This window comes from Callorhinus ursinus, unplaced genomic scaffold (assembly GCF_003265705.2).
Source record: "Callorhinus ursinus isolate GAN/ISIS: 27379988/994484 unplaced genomic scaffold, GSC_fseal_2.0 scaffold14, whole genome shotgun sequence".
In the NCBI taxonomy this organism is placed as follows: Eukaryota; Metazoa; Chordata; class Mammalia; order Carnivora; family Otariidae; genus Callorhinus; species Callorhinus ursinus.
Window position 1 is genome coordinate 8,200,381 of NW_027397076.1, and position 19,567 is coordinate 8,219,947.

General features: G+C 39.7%; 1 protein-coding gene across 3 annotated transcripts in view; it reads left to right on the forward strand.

The window, feature by feature from the left end:
* The window catches only part of GNPTAB (N-acetylglucosamine-1-phosphate transferase subunits alpha and beta), a 79,816-nt gene that overhangs the window by 45,178 nt on the left and 15,071 nt on the right, over positions 1-19,567 (forward strand). For all 3 annotated transcript variants that reach the window (XM_073900400.1, XM_025882372.2, XM_073900401.1), the window contains 11 exons: positions 5,700-5,861; positions 6,254-6,433; positions 6,646-6,816; positions 8,288-8,411; positions 9,506-9,709; positions 10,344-11,449; positions 13,612-13,811; positions 14,051-14,270; positions 14,917-15,030; positions 16,202-16,287; positions 16,547-16,645. In XM_073900400.1, the coding sequence (XP_073756501.1) occupies positions 5,700-5,861; positions 6,254-6,433; positions 6,646-6,816; positions 8,288-8,411; positions 9,506-9,709; positions 10,344-11,449; positions 13,612-13,811; positions 14,051-14,270; positions 14,917-15,030; positions 16,202-16,287; positions 16,547-16,645 (2,666 nt within the window). The remainder of the gene's footprint in view (positions 1-5,699; positions 5,862-6,253; positions 6,434-6,645; positions 6,817-8,287; positions 8,412-9,505; positions 9,710-10,343; positions 11,450-13,611; positions 13,812-14,050; positions 14,271-14,916; positions 15,031-16,201; positions 16,288-16,546; positions 16,646-19,567) is intronic.

Here is a 19,567-nt window from a genome sequence, read left to right on the forward strand (position 1 = left end):
TGCTCACCGGTGCTGATTGCTTTTGGTGTGTCTGTTGGTGGATGGGTGTGTGCTGCCGAAGAATGCCTATCCAAGTAGTGATTGACCCTTCAGCAAACTATTTTTGGGTGGTATGGAGTGTGGTGTATGCAGGTAGAGGTAAGGTGGGGTAATAACTTGATTTGGACAAGTAGTACCAACAGGCTCTGTGCACGATGATACCCCCTTCTACCGTTATTCACCCGGCTGGAGATTTATGTGGATCCCCAGGCTTGTTTTTGTGGAGGCTAGCAGACCTCCACAAAACCCTCCTCAGAGGGTCAAGCTAATTATCCATAACTTTCATTGCAGGTCATTTTCAAGATGCCAACACCTACAATCAACTTCAGGGATTAGAACTTCTGGTTTTTGGAGGTTAGAGAGAAAAAGAGAAAGGGGAAGATAAGGGGAGTGTATCAGCATTTGAAGCTAATTCTTCAAGTGACTTTCTGTAGGTTCCTCTTCCTAGTTTTATTATGAATACCTTGAGAATGAAGTTTCCTGTCACTGGATTCCCAGTCCATTTAGAGTGTGAGCTTTTAGTAAATGTCTGTTGTGTGCCAGGGACTGTGCTAAGGATCACTGAGTGAATAAAAAGCATTTAAATAATTTTGGGGCATGATCACTTCCAAGTAAGTGTTTATACAAAGTGTTGTAAGAACACCTGGGCTTTAGGTATACTGGCACAAGGAAGGCTTTGCAGAATAGAAGGCATTTTAGCTGGGCCCTGAACACAGCAGCCATTTTTCCAGCGGAGAAGGGAGTGGGAAAGACCATTCCAACAAGAGGGAACAGCCTGAGCAAAGGGCTGGAGGCTTGCAAGTCCATCGTTTCCAGAAAACCAAGGCAGCTGTTCCTGGAAGACAGCAACCAGGCAGGGATTTTGCTGGTGCTGAGATTGGGAAAAGAGATTGAGGCCAGATTGAGAAAGATCTGGTAAGGAGCCTGGACTTTATCCTGGAGGCAGGAGGCATCCTTAGGAGGAGCACTTGATCTGTTTCTAAGGAACATAGTAGCTGAAGAAGGTATGGTGGTAGAGATTAAAAGATGAGGCTGGGCAGAAAACCAGTTCAGCCACTGCAGCCGTAGCCCAGCAAGATGTTCAGGTTCAACAACTGTCTTGGCAGCAGTGCCAGTAATGAGAATGGTTCCAGAAACATCTATAAGAAATACTCAGCATGACCCTGTGACTTATTAGCTGTTGGGGAGAGGGAAGGAAAAATGAAAGGGGGAAGTGGATGTTACTAGTGAAGATGGAAGTGATGGCTTAAACCACATTCGGAGCCTCAGGAGAAGCAAGTTTTTTGGGAAGGAAACTCAGAGCTCAGTTCGGGGTGTGTTGTTAGAAGTGCTTTGTGGCATGTGGGAGGAAAGGGTTATTAGACACTGGACTTCAGAACTTCAATGGGCTGGACTGTTTTGCCCTCCCAGGGTCCTCCAGAAGGCCTTAGCCTAGGCCTGTGGCCTCTGAGCCAGCCAGTGCTCAGGTCTGCCCTGGAGACCCTGCCCGCGTATGGGCAACCCAGGACAGATAACTGCCTGTTCACCTGTGTACCCCTAGTGATTACCACAGGCTTGGTACTTAGGGGGCCACTCAAGAAATGCTTATGGAAGGCATGAGCAAGAAGAAAGGCTGTGACTGAACACACCACCATGTACCATGTCCTGGAATATAAAGGCAATGTTTGAGCAGTGTAATTATTCCAAGAAGTCATTTTGGTTTTTGGTACCGTGGTCGTATATATACTACAACTTTGCATTTATCATTCTGTTTAGAGCAAAACTAGAATCCCCTCACCCCCAGGAAGGGAAGTGGGGGTTGAAAATATTTTCATTTGCAAAATGTTAGATTTGAATTCATAAAACTTTTCTGGGGACTATAGTCTTACAAATCAGTCTTCTATTGAAAGCTTTCTAGTTTGATCTGATTAATAACCCCTTAATTTATCTGTAGAATTGTGTGTGATAGACACAGAATTCACCTTTTGGGAAATCACATTATCCATTGGTCTTTATTTTTAGCTCATTCTAAATCATTCTGTATTTTCATTCATAGTGGGGTTTTCATATGGTTTTTGATTTTTGTTTTTGTTTACTTCTTTAACATATGTTAGAGCACGTGGAAAAATCTTCCCAAAGCTCTCAGGTATGTTCTCACATTTAGTTTAATTCAATACTACTGGTTGCTAAGTGGGTATGCAAAAGAAAGAGAAGACATGGGCTTGTCCTCAAGCTACCTAGAATTACGTTTTAGAGGCAGTATGTGTGCATATGAAGTATTCAAGTAGCAAAATAAGATAGTATGAGCTATCAAGGAGAGTAGTACAGACCTCCAAGTTGGCATTTAGAGGCAGGAAAGGTCTGTGTGGATCAGAGACATGGGGGAAGTTTCCAAAGAGAAGGAGGCTGCATAGATCCTTGAAGGCTGACCAGAGTGTTTGCTCCGGCAGGAAGGACAGTGCTGGTGGGATGGGAACAGCATACTGTCCTACCTGAACTTTGTCACCTCAAACCTCTCTTCAGGGCAAATTCAAGGTAACAATAAATTGTAGTAATAACTGTATTAATGCCCCTTTTATTGGCTTCCCTGAAACTATCTTATGCACCTCCTCTTTTAAAGTATGGTACCCTTTGTTTTGGTTTTATTTCTAAAATAGACACTTCCGTAGATTAAAGCAACTCTGGAATTGATTTAAGTTTTATAAAACTTTTTTGAGTTGTCAGATTACTGGAATGATTTGTTTTTCAGTTGTATAGTGGGTATGTTTTTTCCCTAACCTTATGCTACCATGTATAGGTGTATCAATCCGTTATACTAGATAATGCTATAGTAACAAATACTCGGAAATCTCTGGCTTAAAAGTAGCAGACCTTTATTTCTCAGTCATGTTATCTGTTTGTTGTGGGCCTGCAGTGGGTGGGTGTAGAAGCTGTTCTCTCTTTGAGAAACTCAAAATTTAAAGAATTTAGATAAACTGAACAGCTGCCCTCATCAGCTCCAACTCCCTCTCTGAGCCCTTGTTGAACATCTCAGACCCACTCTCCTCTTCGCGCCCTGATTCCCCATCCTCCCCATCTCCGCCATCCACCCAAGAGGCCTCTCTCGCTGGTGATGTGGCTGCAGGATCCCCCTTGATGCCAGAGTTGGGCTCCCCACAAAAACCTGGGAAGTCCCTGCCACCTCCAGCCCCACTGGGCCTGCCCCTGCCCCAGGTATTTGGCCAGGGGAACCCATTTATGCTCTTTCTCTGCCTTGCCATCCTGCTGGAGCACTGTGACCACATCGTGTGCAACAGGCTAGATTACAACGTGCTGGCCATGCACTTTGACCACTTTGTGTGAAAACACCGCCTGGGACCCGTCCTTCACTGGGCCAAGGCTCTCTTCGCTGATTACCTGCAGTCAGAGCTGTGGGACTGACTCAGAGGAGGGGGCCAAGGCCACAGCCCCATCTTGATCAGGCTCCTTCTAGCCCACCAGATCTCTGTTCTTTACCACGAGGGACTGATGTGAGACCCCAGTTTCCTGCCTGCCAGCCCTAGACCTGCTGGCGTGCAGGGCCCTTTCTCCCCAGGTCTGAGTATGGGGCTCTGCCTTGGCACTGCCCCATGGAGGCCATGGCCTCCTTTCTTAGTTTATGTTGGGTTTTTAACAACTGTACTTTGCACACATGAAGGTCACTGTGGTCTGTGTAAAAAAATAGAAAAAAAATTTAGATAAACTTATAATTTCATATAAGAAGCTAATGTGGAAGCAGCTGCCCAAGCTAATCCAGCCTTCAGCACTTACTACACCTGCTTTTCCTTACCACCTCCTGGCTCTCTTTCTGCAGAAGTAAGGTGTCCAGGATTAGGGTGCCACCTAGTGGCTAGCAGAATATACTTCTCCCCACCCTTTTCACCACTCACAACTCGGTTGATTATGGTGGCAGAAAAGCTTTTTCTACATATTAATATTCCTTTAAGCTCTTTACTTTTCATCTTTCTAGTCAGGAAAATGTCTGTGAAATTTCAAAATAGGTTTCCAGACGAAAAGCAGTTTGTATAGAAGAGATTAAGATAAGGGTATTTGCCCAATAAAATTTAGAGTATTGAAGTACTACATTTATAAAAATTTAGTGATTTTTATATTTCAGGGAGCCCTCAGAGGTGCTGTGGGAGCCACTATGGGGGGAGGGATAGAGCAGAGGAGGCTGGGGCGGGCAGTGAGACTCAGTAAATAGCCAGATAGAAGAATATCCACCCTGTCTCCCACCTGTCCCCCAACATACTGAGGCAGGGTGACAGCAGCAGTGAGAGCTGACCTTCGGTGAGTGCTCAGTATATGCCAGGTGCTGTCAGGATGAAAGAAAGTGGTCAGGAAGGCAGTACACACCTGTGCATGTGTACCCATACACTCACATGCAGTTTGTGGTAAGAAGGGGAAAAATATAAATGAAATTCTAACTTGAATCTCTAGTTTTTGACATAAACTCAGGAAAACTTTGAAAGATGAGGTAAATTAGTCAGGTAGCATATATAAGAGCTCAGAATGAGCCCAAAATAATTTGCATTTGCTCTGCTTTATAAATTAAGAAACTGGCCCTGTTTCCTAATTGAGTCAATTCAGCAGAAGGGGTTCACTGTCCTAGATTAATAGATTTCAATCCTCTCCCCCACCTTTTTAAGCTATGAAAGCCTCTTTTCATTGGAAATTGAATGATACAGAGTTAGAACATGAAATTGGATCTGGTAGTGTGGTGGGAAAGCCTGTTTGTAAAACATACTGATGTTTGTGATCATCTTAGACTGATGATTTCTTTGAAAGCTTTGCCCCAAAAGGTGCTTTTCCTAATGGAAACTGTTCAAGCAGCCCTGTCAAAGACACTCCTCTTAGGTGTGGGGCACAAAAGCTGTTTGGAGACCCTGCTAGCAGGCTTGCTCTCTACCAGTCCCAGCAATGTTACATTCCAGGGTTTCCTCCAGTATAAGGAGATTGGTAATATTCTAGAAAAAAGGTCACAATTGGTTACCAGTTGTGTTTTGTTTGAAAGCAGGACAATTGAAAACATTTGAGACAGCACTGAAAATGGGGAGATTTCATAGAACACTTGGGGATTCTGGCCTCTTAGGAGATCTTGCTGCACTTGTTGATACTGAGTAGTGGCTGCGGCTTTTGGATGGGGCCTGAAATGTCCCATTTACCACAACTCCACCACTCCCTCTGTTTTACATACCTGGGTTCTTCCATTCATTTGGGAAGTGTGTCTGGCCTGTTTACATCTCCTTTTGGTGATCATAGGCTTACTAGTTGATAATCTATATAGAGAGCTAGAATTAATCTTTAAACATACATAATATAGATTTTATTGTGTTATGTTAATCACCATACATTATATCATTAGTTTTTGATGTAGTGTTCCATGATTCATTGTTTGCATATACCACCCAGTGCTCCATTCAATACGTGCCCTCCTTAATACCCATCACCAGGCTAACCCATCCTCCCACCCCTCTCCCCTCTAGAACCCTCAGTTTGTTTTTCAGAGTTGATCATCTCTCATGGTTCACATACATAATATAGATTTAAGTATGTATTATATATTACATACATTTAAAGGTTAAAGATCAAACTGGGAATTTAGAGATGTCTCTTCTTTGAGGCTCAGTTTTTCTACATGTAACCCTTTTGTTATTTTACAGTTACAGTTATATTCAGAGGCCAGTGTAGCACTTCTAAAACTGAATAACCCCAAAGATTTCCAAGAACTGAACAAGCAGACAAAGAAGAACATGACCATTGATGGAAAAGAACTGACTATAAGTCCTGCATATTTATTATGGGACCTGAGTGCCATTAGCCAGGTAAGGGATGCAGAGATTCTTTCTAAACCCTGATCAAGGGTTTAGATTGTTAAGGATTTATTTATAGGTCATTATACTAGAAGAAGGAAGAAGACTTACAGAGAGATGAGTTGATTGGAACTTCTCTGATTTTCCAGGCATTGCCACTGGTTAATATTAACTGAAGTGACCTAGAATCAGATCCAAGAACCTTCTCTTTTAAAAAGTGCAAAAGAAATGTTGGGCATTTATGTTTTAAATATGCCGAGTGTTTTGCGTTTTTTGTAATGTTCAAATGTAGGACTTGGTCTGCCAGAGCACCCTGAAAGAATATTGGGCAGAGGGGACAGCCAGGAGGAAAGGTGTGACTTAAGTGGTGTTTTACATTTTCATGTGTGAAATGTTCTTCTCAGTCTAAGCAGGACGAAGATGTTTCTGCCAGCCGTTTTGAAGATAATGAAGAACTGAGATATTCACTGCGATCCATTGAGAGGCATGCTCCTTGGGTTCGGAATATTTTCATTGTTACCAATGGGCAGATTCCATCTTGGCTGAACCTTGATAACCCTCGAGTGACAATAGTCACACACCAGGTCCATGACTTTCCATATATCACAAGGCTTTGGTTTCCTTTTCTGTCCTTCACCTATCCCTCATTTCATTCCCCCTTACCTCACCCTCCCCACCTCCATCCCCTTTGATTCTTCTACTCATCTCCCTTCCTTCCTTCCAAAACCGAAAACAAAATGAAATAATTCTCATCCACCCTCTTTCTCTCTTGCCTTTGTTGTTGTTTTCTTAAAAGGATGTTTTTCGAAATTTGAGCCACTTACCTACCTTTAGTTCACCTGCTATTGAAAGTCACATTCATCGCATTGAAGGGCTGTCCCAGAAGTTTATTTATCTGAACGACGATGTCATGTTTGGGAAGGATGTCTGGCCAGATGATTTTTATAGTCACTCCAAAGGTCAGAAGGTGAGTGCCTAAGAGGAAGGGATGCCTAGCTTAGAAGTCACTTAGGAGTTATAAACAGATCAGGAAAACAGTATACATACTACTGTATATACAGTTTGGGTCAAATAAGCATTTTTTGAGTGCTGAGCTCAGGAGAGTTAACAATTTGGGAGGACAAAAACTGCTCCTTAGTAGTTATTTGCTTCCCTACATTGTCAGACACCCAGAACCCACCTTCTATATTTTCTACTATGACAATAGCAAAGAAAGCAAAACCACTATGAAATACAAAATCATGGTTAGAACATCAGCGCAATGGCCAAGATAAAAAGTGAGCTCAATTTTCTGCTTACAGACATGTATGAAATTTTATGTAAGGCAGCAGTCTCATCGTGGCTTTGAGAGGCATGATGGAGAGTGGTTATGAGCACAGACCTAGGAGCTAACAGTTGAGGATGGTCCTGGGCATTGATTTGATGTGTGTTTCCTGTCTGCATACTGAGGAAACTAGGACTACTCCTGTGGCCCTGTTAGAAGGATTTAGTGAAAAGTTGGAGAATTACCACCATAAACTTCTAAGTTACAGAAGCCTGCAACTGGAAATGCAAATTGCACAAAGCTACTTTTCCTTTTGCTGTTTATGCCATCCCAGTGTGCTCACTCTCTCCTTCCCCTGTTCAGTTGCCTCCTCTGTGTTTGTAGGGCTGCCAAGGTGAGCTGTGGCTTGGCAGGGGAGACACACAAAATCAGTAACTAGGGATAGTGATTTCTGTGCTGGCAGGTGTGCCCTTGGTGGGAAGGCGTGGGGGCCCAGGAGGTTGAAATCAGACCGGGCTAGAGAAGAATTCCCATCTGAATTGAAGTGAACTTTGAAGAACAAGTAAGAGTTAACTAGATAAAGAAAGACATTCCACATAGATGGAGCATGCAGAGGCATGGAGTGTATTTTTTTTTAATTAATTAAAAAATTTAACTATGTACCATGTCACTCATTTTGGAAAGCAGGTGAGTCCACAACTTAGAACACTGTGCTAATAATTTATCACAGGACCTTATGCACAGAGATAAGGATATTGAGGCTGCTTTTCTCAGCCATGAGACAAGATTATAGGTAAATACATCCAGGAATTAATGACAGTTGTCACAGAAAAGCAGTGAATGTGTAGTATACTTCCTACCTGCTCTGGCACGCTTTTGTACTTAAGTCTGACGTGTTGCTGTTTTATTTTAAAATAGATTAATCAATGAGTTGAGTTCTTGTCTGCTTTCCTTGAGTAATGAAAAAGAGTAAACGTGCTCCGTAAGAATCATTGACAGAGCAGGAATCTAAACTACTGTAGCAAACAATGTAAAATATGCCACGTGGATGTAGTCAGCCAGCCGAGGGAGAATCGTAACCTTTATTGGAGGCTCAGTTTCTTTTTTTTTTTAAAGGAATCCTAATTTGAGATTAAAAATTGTCCATTTTATTTTCCTTCTGGCTCTATCATAGGTTTACTTGACATGGCCTGTGCCAAATTGTGCTGAGGGCTGCCCAGGTTCCTGGATTAAAGATGGCTACTGTGACAAAGCTTGTAATAATTCAGCCTGTGATTGGGATGGCGGTGACTGCTCTGGTAAGGATGTGCTCACATGTAATTTATTTATGTTTATGGACTTTTTTTCCATTCTTAATCATCACTGAATAAGTACAGTGACTTAAACATTCCTCATGTATGAAAACAATACATACAGTAATCCATAGATTCTGGAGGTAATGACTATTGTCCCCATGTGGCTCAGTTTTTTCATATTCTCCCTTGTTGAGGGCATATTCCCAGGCTGACCCTGCACTTGAAAATACCTTTTATTATTTAAAATATGAAAATCAGGAATATCTTCAATTATGTAAACTCAAGAGCAAGAGTCACTTTAACTGATTCTTCTAGGAGCTCACGGCTGGTGGCTTTCAGCAGCAGCTTGCTGTCAGTGGGCAAAGAGAAATAAAGATCTTAATCTCTTCAGCATCTCCGCTCTCTTTCTTACATCTCTATCTGCATTTGTTGATAATAGCATGTTTTTACATTTATTCATTGCCTTTCAGTTTATAAAGCATTTAAATTTATAAAGCATTATCCATTATCCACTTGAATTTCTTAGTCACCTAAGGAGGACAGAGTATGTACACAGATATTATCATTCACGTATTCCATATGTAGAAGCAGATTTGAAAAAGTGCTGAGTATTAGAAGAAACAAAAGTTATGTTCTGTCTGATGTACTTTTGGAAAATGTAAGCAGCCTCAGTGAGAGAACACACACATGCCAAGATCCGTGCAGTCCAGAGACCTGTCCAGAGACATCAGCCCCTAATAGAACATTAGCATTTGATGATGAGGTTGGCACCCCATATTAGAACATGTTTTGGCAGTTCTGACAGGCTGCTCCACACACACCTCTACATGCCCCTGTGGGCAAGTTTGTACTTCAGGGTTGCACAGCTAGTAAGTGCCAAGGCGTGGTCATCTTATGCCCAGTCCTCTGTCAAGTGATGCTCCCTTTTTAGTTTGTTTTCTTCTTAAGATACATGAAATTTTCTGGTAAACAATGCGGTGAACCTTTTCTGACCAAAATGCTGGCATCATTCTAGATAGCACTACTGAGAAAAAAGGAACTGTCCTTTTTCAAGATGATAAGCACAGCAAGATTCTGTCTTCCTCCTCCCTCTACAGGTAACAGTGGTGGGAGTCGCTATGCTGCAGGAGGCGGAGGTACCGGCAGTATTGGAATTGGACAGCCCTGGCAGTTTGGTGGAGGACTAAATAGTATCTCTTACTGTAATCAAGGATGTGCGAATTCCTGGCTTGCTGATAAGTTCTGTGACCAAGCTTGCAATGTCTTGTCCTGTGGGTTTGATGCTGGCGACTGTGGGCAAGGTATATTTATCACGTAAAAAGATATTTAGAATAAGGGGATCAAAGTCCTTGATAAGTAGAGGGAGGTTTGTATTGTTGTTATTAATTATTCTCTATGAATCCCTTGCCCATCTTTGCATCTAAACTAGCTGTAAGTGAAAAGAGAGGACACAGATCTTTAAAAAACAGTAGACACTAGAGCTGCATCTTTTCGTGTTATTCCAGTCTCACTGACTTTGTACTAGGTGGATATACCTTTGTTGAAAATATATGGCAAAGGTTTAATTTAGAAACAATAAAAGGAGACCAGTGATACACTAAGTAAGAATGGTTTAAATGCTAGATCTTGTCGATCGCTTATCTCTGGAGGTCATTTTGGCAGATGGTTGTATTTTTTCAAATGGACACAAAGATGAGAGTTGATCAATGGAATTTGCCATACCTCTGTAGTGAGAGTCAGCATTCCATGTTGATAATTGTGATTGCTTCAGATAATAAAATGAGCCCTATACCAGCAGCTCTTATATTAGAATGTTTTATTCCTAAGTCAATTTAAAGTCATTCTTAGAAAGTGAAAACTCAAACCCTAAGAATTAAAGGAAAAGGAGGGGAAAATGCCTCATTTTTAAAGTCATGTTTGTCTTTTTTCCTCTAGATCATTTTCATGAATTGTATAAAGTAACTCTTCTCCCAAACCAGACTCACTATGTTATTCCAAAAGGTGAATGCCTGCCTTATTTCAGCTTTGCAGAAATAGCCAAAAGAGGAATCGAAGGCACCTATAGTGACAATCCAATAATTCGACATGCCTCTATTGCCAATAAGTGGAAAACCATCCACCTCATAATGCACAGTGGAATGAATGCAACCACAATACATTTTAATCTCACATTTCAAAATACAAACGATGAAGACTTCAAAATCCAGATAACAGTAGAGGTTGACACAAGAGAGGAACCCAAAGTGAATTCTACGACCCAGAAGTCTTACCAAAATTTGGTTAGCCCCACAACACTTCTTCCAGAGGCGGAAATACTGTTTGAGGATATTCCTGAAGAAAAACGCTTTCCAAAGTTCAAGAGACATGATATTAACACGACAGGAAGATTCCAAGTGGAGGTGAAAATTCCCCTGGTAAATATTTCACTCCTTCCCAAAGAGGCCCAACTGAGTCTCAGTAACTTGGATTTGCAACTAGAACGTGGAGACATCACTGTGAAAGGATACAACCTGTCCAAGTCAGCCTTGCTGAGATCATTTCTGAGTAACTTACCAGATACTGAAGTAAAAATAAATCAAGCTGTAATAACAGATGAAAGAAATGACAGTGTAGAGGCCCCACTGGAAAAACAGGTTCACAAAAGCATCTTGCCGAACAGCTTGGGAACATCTGAAAGATTGCAGAGGTCGACTTTTCCAGCAGTGACAATGAAAGCGAATGGTCACTACCGGAGTCAGAATCCACCCCCGGACTTAGAAATCGAAGAAAAATTTAAATCTGAAATTCTGACCCAAAAAGTAAGAGGTGGAAGCGTGTCAATAGAAAAACTCTCATCTCGGATTGTTCCACTGGAAAAGCAGATTACAAAAGAAAAGAAAATCACAGGGAAAGAACAAGAGAAAAACAGAATGGAGGAAAATGCAAACAACTACATAGATAATAATGAAATACTACCTGGAAGAAAACTGCAGCATTATACAGACAGTTACCTGGGCTTTTTGCCATGGGAGAAAAAGAAGTATTTCCAAGATCTTCTTGATGTAAGTTACATCCAGCTTTATTCTTTCCCATGCTCTGGGAAAGTAAATAACCTTATAAGTAAGTGATAATTATATAATAATAGGTACCATTTATTCAGGACTTTCTGTGTCAATCATTAAACTAAATGCTTTTTCTTACATGGTTTATTGCCCTAATACCCCTAACAATAAAAATACCTTATAAGGTTTTCTACTATCATGATCCCCATGTCACAGTTTAGGAAACAGCCTTAGTGTGAATAAGTAAGGGAGTTAGACAGGGGCATGCCCTGAGTAAGTAATAGAACAGGGATGGTATCTTATCTTCACTTGGCATTTTGGGATTTCAAAAAATGCTTTTGCATATGCTGTGTGAGTCAGATCTGATTATTTTTCCAATTTTACTGATGAAAAAAACCCCAAGGTGCAAATAAAGTAATTAGCTTCCAGTGTGAGCCAAGCCTCAGGGTTCAAGTGCTCACTCACCCTCCTGTACCACGGTCTCCATGGTGCCATGGTGTCATCTGTACATCTGCCAAGTGCTATCACTGTGTTCACTGCAGGGAGCACAAAACTGTTAGAACACAGCTTTTGGAAACTCAAAGGGCAAGCTGGGAGGACGGATTTGTGGGTAAATAATTGTAGCAACGTGATAGGTGTCTCCTGACGTATGAGCACAGAGTCCAAAAGGAAAATTTCTTAACTTTGCCTAGGGGTATTGGGGAAGGCATCCATGAAGAAGTATCCTGTGAGCTGACTTTGAAGGGTTTGTAGGAGTTGACAGACCAAGAAAAACCCTGTGGGTGAGGCTGGATCATGAACAGAGTGCAGCCATGAGTAGGTGTCAGGCTGGGAAAAAAGAGGTTGATGAGGGAAACTTACTGATCGCATTGTCTTCGGAAAGTATCTTATCCCTGATACAGTAGTCATTTACTAATTGTTGAGTGAGGGATTGCAAAGTTCTTGCCTGTGATGATTTCCTCTCTTCCCCCTTTCATTACTTACTTTAAATTACAAAAGTGTTATAGATTAGTGGCAGATATTGCAAGCAATCCAAAAAATATACAATAAAAAAGGAAAGATCTCCCTCCCTTCCTTCCTTCATCTTCCTACTTGAAATAATCACTATGAATATAGTTTGGTGGGTATTTTTCCAGTATTTTTATATAGATATGCAAACATACAAACTATATAAATATGTGTTTTGCAAGAGGTAAATTGCACTATACATACTGCTCTGTGGTTGCCTCTTGATCTAGTAGTATGTAAGCAAACCCATGCTAGTGTTACTGTGTTTTTTAAGAGCTGTGTTTGTTTTGCAATTACAGATAGTGTTGCAATAAATATTCCTGTACATATAGCTTACTCTTGAGAAGTTTTTACTTCTGTAGGTAGAATTGCTAGGTTAAAGTTAAATTTAACTGTGTCCTTCTAGAATGCCATACCACTTCACACTTACACAGTGTAGAAGAGTGCTTGTTTCTCCACAGGCTAACCAACAATAGTATCAATCTGTATTTTTTCACCAGATTGAAAAGTAAAAATAATTCATCTTTGTAAAGTGTGTTCATATATTCTGCTAATATTCTTTGCCCATTCACTCAGTTTTGCCTCTTATTAGTTTTGACAGGGTTCTTTACATTTTATAATATTAACACTATTTTTTGGTCCTTGTTCAGAACTTAAGTGCTTACTGCTTTGATGTCACCAGTAGAAATAACTTGAAATTGAAAGTGCTATCAAATTAATTAATTCATTTATTTATTTTTATTTTTAAAGTAAGCTCCAATGCGGGGCCTGAACTTACAACGCTGAGATCAAGATCAAGAGTCAGATGTTCAACCAATTGAACCACCGAGGCGCCCCTCTATCAAACTTTTTAAATAAATTTTCTAAATATTGCATTGAATTGGCTATGAAATTTCATGCTCGGTGACTAGTCCTTGAAGAATACCCTATAAATAGACCTCCATTACACAACTGTTGTTCACAAGCCTATGTTGGTGATACTTTCACTGAAGTCCAGTTTAGTCCTGCTCTTAGGATTCTTAAAGTGACCTGTTAGCGCTCATTTCATTTGCCACAGTTAGTGGCTAGTTATATAAAATAGTACTTATTTCTTGTTAACGAAGAACACTTGTGCACTAAACATAATGCTGTGTTACATGGAATTCTCCTTCCAGGAAGAAGAGTCATTGAAGACACAACTGGCATACTACACTGATAGCAAACACACTGGAAGGCAACTGAAAGATACATTTGCAGATTCCCTTCGATATGTAAATAAAATTCTAAACAGCAAGTTTGGATTCACATCTCGGAAAGTCCCTGCACACATGCCTCACATGATTGACCGAATCGTTATGCAAGAACTTCAAGATATGTAAGTCTTTCTTATTGTTTGAGTTGCTTGCACATGCTCAGAGCTGTCTGCTTTAAATGGACATCTTTGCTGTGCTTGATGTATGGCTCTAACACTTGGCAACTGATATGTTGAAGGTATCGGCTAAATAAGTGGGAAAGAAAAAGATTCTAACTCCACAAATGTTGGAATATATTTGAATGTAGATTAATGTCTATATTTTAAATATCCAGAGTTCACTATATGTTATGTTTGGACAGGTTCCCTGAAGAATTTGACAAGACGTCATTTCACAAAGTGCGCCATTCTGAGGATATGCAGTTTGCCTTTTCGTATTTTTATTATCTCATGAGTGCCGTTCAGCCACTGAATATATCTCAAGTTTTTGATGAAGTTGATACAGACCAATCTGGTGTCTTATCTGACAGAGAAATCCGAACACTGGCTACCAGAATTCACGACCTGCCTTTAAGTTTGCAGGTGTTGTATTTTTTTTCTCCTAAACCTTCTCTTTTCTTTCACATCTTTCATTGTAATGCAAGTAAAAATAATTCTTAATATTTAATGGAGGTATTCACAACTAGTCCATTTTTAGTGCCAGAATTAAAACCAAATTTGAGGTTCATATTTTATGAGATTACATTTTAGACTTTAAGTAGGCATTGCTATTATATTATCTGGAGAAGAGCCAAACCATCCCTGCATATCAGATTCTCGTGACAAGTTCATTCAGGAGCTTCAGGTGGCCCACTGGAGCTGTGTCTCAGCCAGGCCTGGGTTGTTGCACAACCTCGGTCACAGCATCCTATAGTCCCAGGAGTAGGAGACTCATTAATGGAGAGTGCCAAGATAAATCTAACTGCAGGACCTCCCATCTGGGGACCCCCTGACCATCTCTTGTAAAATAGTGCCTCATAGTCCAGTATGTTTTACTTGAGATGAAGATGAAATATTTGTGTATTATCTCATTCTGTGCTTTTTGGGGTGTTTTTAAGAATCATATAGTCAAACTCCTTTTGAAGATAGCATTTAAAGAAATTTTGGAGACTTTTACATAATTTTTATTTTTAAAACCACAGTTATTACTTACACATATAAGGTTTATCCTTTTATTTTGCTTTGTTAGGATTTAACAGGTCTGGAACACATGCTAATAAATTGCTCAAAAATGCTCCCTGCTAATATCACTCAGCTGAACAGTGTTCCACCAACTCAGGAAGCATACTATGATCCCAATCTGGTAAGTGGCATGAGTTCCTTTGTGTAAAAAGGAAGTATATCCTTATCAGGTATTATTTATACCAGTTTTGTATAGCATTTCAAACAGCAGAAGCAGGTTCTATATTTATATCTTTGGTAGACAGCAGAAGTCCAGATAATCCAGAATCATTTATATCTTTTCTTTTCTCCTATCTAGTGGATGTTAAGCTAATATTGAGATTAGTTGCTAATATTCTATAACCAGACATCTGTTCACTAAGGATAGCAGAGAATAGCCAATGAGAATACTTCAGAGAGTTTTGCTGGTGGCACGGCCTATGTTCACTCTTACTCAAGACTTCTCTTTCCCCTCATCTGTACTTCCATATCTGTCCTTCACTGTCTTTTCTCTTCTCCTTTTGTATCTTTCTTATAAACTTTGGTTCCTAGTAAGACTTTACAGTTACCAAGCCCCTGCATTTACATTAGAACTGCAGTGTGTTCTTTCCTAAGGAAGGTGATTTACACATAGAAAACAGTTATTCTTCTTGCCCTTATAGGCATGATGAAAGATTATTGAGATTTTAGTTTTCTTTTGAAATGCATACATTTTCCTTCATTAGCAAAGTATTTTAGTATTTGCCAGGTTTCTGGCATGAGATTTAGAATCAGCAAATATCCTTTGTTAAGAATTAAGTAAGTAAAGGCTGCTTGCTAATGGTAGTAAGTTAGTCTTGAGGCTCATACAAATAAACTACTTGGAGCATGAGTACAAATTATACTAACAACATTAGTTAACATTACTCAAGTGAACTCTTAGCAAGGTGTTGGCTTCATTACTATAATTAACTGTGATTATACCTAGGATAAAGTATTTCCTAATTAGATTAAGAATGACAAGTTAGCTTATAGACTAGTTCATTACAGTTTATGTTAGAAATTTATTTTCTTTCTGAAAAAAATTCTACCGGTAACTTTTGAGACTATTTTAACAGACAGTGTAATGTGTGATTAAAATAAAAATTTATTTACAAAAACAGGCAATTAGCCTGCAGGCCATACCATGCCAGTTTGATTTTTTCAAATACTACATTAAAGTATTTGTCTTGATCACGGATTCTTTGGTCCCCCCTTAAATTTTGCACAGAGGTCAATGCTTCACCTGTCCCACCCTAGTCTTGGCCTGATGCAATGTTTGTATTTTCTCATAGCCACCAGTCACTAAGAGTCTAGTAACCAACTGTAAACCAGTAACTGATAAAATCCACAAAGCATATAAGGACAAAAACAAATATAGGTAAGTAGTACATACATTTTCTCTGTTTAGTTTAAGAATAATTGTAGGATAGTCTGGCATTTTCATAATTTTACACTAGTTTATCTCTTAAGCCTTCTTTTAAAATTTATGTGAGATTGTTTTCTTTAGTAATACCAAAAGAGTAAGTCATTCTCAGGATATTGACTTGTTAAAGTTTTATAAAATACTTTTCTTATTGAAATTCTGTTTTTATTTCCACATAAATATTTACACTCCTTAAATATGTTTTGATAATTAGGTTTGAAATCATGGGAGAAGAAGAAATTGCTTTTAAAATGATTCGTACCAATGTTTCTCATGTGGTTGGCCAGTTGGATGATATAAGAAAAAACCCCAGGTACTTTTTTCTTAATCAATAAACTTTACTTTTTTGAGTACTTTTAGGTTCACGGCAAAATTGAACAGAAAATACAGAGAATTCCCATTACTTTAAAAAATGATCTTTTTTTTTAAAGATTTTACTTATTTGAGAGAGAGAAAGCGCAAGCACACAAGCCAGTGGGGGAGGGGGAGAGGCAGAGGGAGAAGCAGACTCCCCCCTGAGTAGGGAGTCCGATGCAGGGCTCGATCCCAGGGTCCTGGGATCATGACCTGAGCTGAAGGCTGACACTTAACTGACTGAGCCACCCAGGCACACATGAAAAAAGGCAGTGAGACTCAAGAAAGTGGCTTATTTTGTTTGGAGCAGGTGGAGTGCCTAATGGTGAGGTAGTGTTTGAGCTAGAGATAGGAGTTGTGAGTTTAGATAGGGTTCCCCTATGCACAGGGACTAGCACAGACTTCTGAGAATCTGGTGACATGAGCTATTCAGTGAGGCCAAGGGGTGGACTCCATCACGGGGAGTGGGGCCAGACAGCTGAGATTCCCATAGCATTTCTAAGAAGATGCTTCCAGAAAAGTTGTTTTGGTGGTTAGACTTTGCAGTTCAAAGTTCAGATTAGCTTCTCAGGAAAAAAAAATGCTCTCACAAATGTGAAAATTGATCCCAGCCTTGGGACTGATAATGTTCAGGTTTATATAAGTCATGAAAACTTCCAGCCTGGTCCCCTAACAGTTGCCTTGGATAGTTTGATAAAATTAGTCAAAATCTGCATTTTTGAGTTTTGAACTTTAGTGGGAAAATGATATTTCATCAGTTTCCTGGAAAAAAAGACCTTGGCGGCCGCCTGGGTGGCTCAGTTGGTTAAGCGACTGCCTTCGGCTCAGGTCATGATCCTGGAGTCCCTGGATCAAGCCCCGCATCGGGCTCCCTGCTCGTTGGGGGGTCTGCTTCTCCCGCTGACCCTCTTCCCTCTCATGCTGTCTCTCTCATTCTTTCTCTCTCAAAAAAATAAAATCTAAAAAAAAAAAAGACCTTGGAATATAAAAATTGAATGTTTTTCATCTGAGTCTTTTAAAGATTTTTTAAAAAAATTTATTTGAGTGAGAGAGAGCACGAGCAGGGTGAGGGGCAGAGGTAGAAGCAGACTCCCTGCTGAGTAGGGAGCCCCGTGCAGGGCTCGATCGCGGGACTCCGGGACAGGGACCTGAACCAAAGGCAGACGCTTAACCGACTGAGCCACTTAGGCGCCCCTCATCTCAGTCTTTAAATGCTTTCGTAAGTCTTCAGTTTCACCTCGTTTAAATTATGATTTTAATTATAAATGAGCAGAGATGTAAAATTTCTAGACAGGTAAAGCCGTGGTATTTTTTTCTAAAAATATCATTCCTGTTGTGGCGGGGGGGGAGGCGGAAATTAGAAATTTAAGATAAACGGAAACATCTTTAATGCTTATTTAGTGTATTCAGTAAAATACTTTACTTCCTATAGAATAACAAATATTTCCCACAAGCCAAGTAAACAGTAAGCCGTTATGATTAACCTTTTTTTTTTTTTTAATTTTATTTATTTATTTGTCAGAGAGCACAAGAAAGGGGAGTGGCAGGCAGAGGGAGAAGCAGGCTCCCTGCCAAGCAAGGAGCCCAATGTGGGACTCGATCCCCGGACCCTGGGATCATGACCTGAGCAGAAATCAAGAGTCAGACACTTAACCAACTGAGCCACCCAGGTGCCCCTGTCCCCTCATTCTTACATCAGTTACTGTGAAGAGGATTCACATACACAGTCAGAAGCTGTCTCTGGGGTGGCTTGCCTCCCATTGAGTCAGCTCTTTGGGAGACAAATACTGAGCAAAATGCAAATTCTCTCTGGAAGAAACGGGCGAAACCCTGCTAGGCACCCAGCAGGGTGTAATTTAGCTATTGTCCACACGCACCCTTTGTCTCATGCATCTACTTTCTTCTTTAATTTTTCCCAACATTATGAAAAATTTTGAAGATACAGAAAAATTGAAAAAAATAGTACAGTAAATCCCATAAAAACCCAGATTTTAAAATGTCAGTGTTTGATCATATGTGCTTGATTCACACACACACACAGACACACACACACACACACACACACGGGTTTTGTTTTCGTTATTTTGTTGTTGTTGTTTGCCGAACCATTTGAAAATTAGTTCCAGACATCCATACATTTTACCCCTAATTATTCTAGTACATATCTTCTAAAACAAAATCATTCTTCTTTATACTGAAGACAGTTAACACATATCTGAGAACCTTAACATTGATTAATACCATCTAATAGATAATCTATATTCAAATTTCCTTAGTTGCCTCCAAATGCCCTTTATAGCTTTTTTTTTTTTTTTTAATGTAGGATACAGTCAAGTCTCATGCAGTCTATTTGGTTGATATATCTCTTTAGTATTCTTTAATTAAAGCAGTCCCCAAGTTTAGAGAGTAGAGAGGATAATGAATTTTCACCCATCACTCATCTTCAATAAGAAGTGATTTAAAATGGTTGTTCTTTCATCTAAACACATCCACTCCTTTACTACCACTTCCTCATTTTTTTATGTAAAATTGTATGATTTTATCTCTAGATTTTTTAAAATAGATTTCTCTAAGTTATAACAACTCTTTCAAAATAACCACCATATCATTATTTATTCCTTAATATGATAAACCATCTGGTCAGTGTACACATTTCCCCAGTTGTCTTTTCTAAACATTTATGTTTTTTACGTTTATTGGTTTGAAGTGGTATCAAGTAAATTCACTGCAATTATGTCTATAGGTTTTCCCTCAACCTCCCTTTTTTAACCATATAATTTTGTATGTGTATGAAGAAATTAAATTATATATTCTGTATATTCCCTATACTTTGGACTACTTTGATTGTGTCTCAGTTGTTTAACATGTTCCCATGTCTATT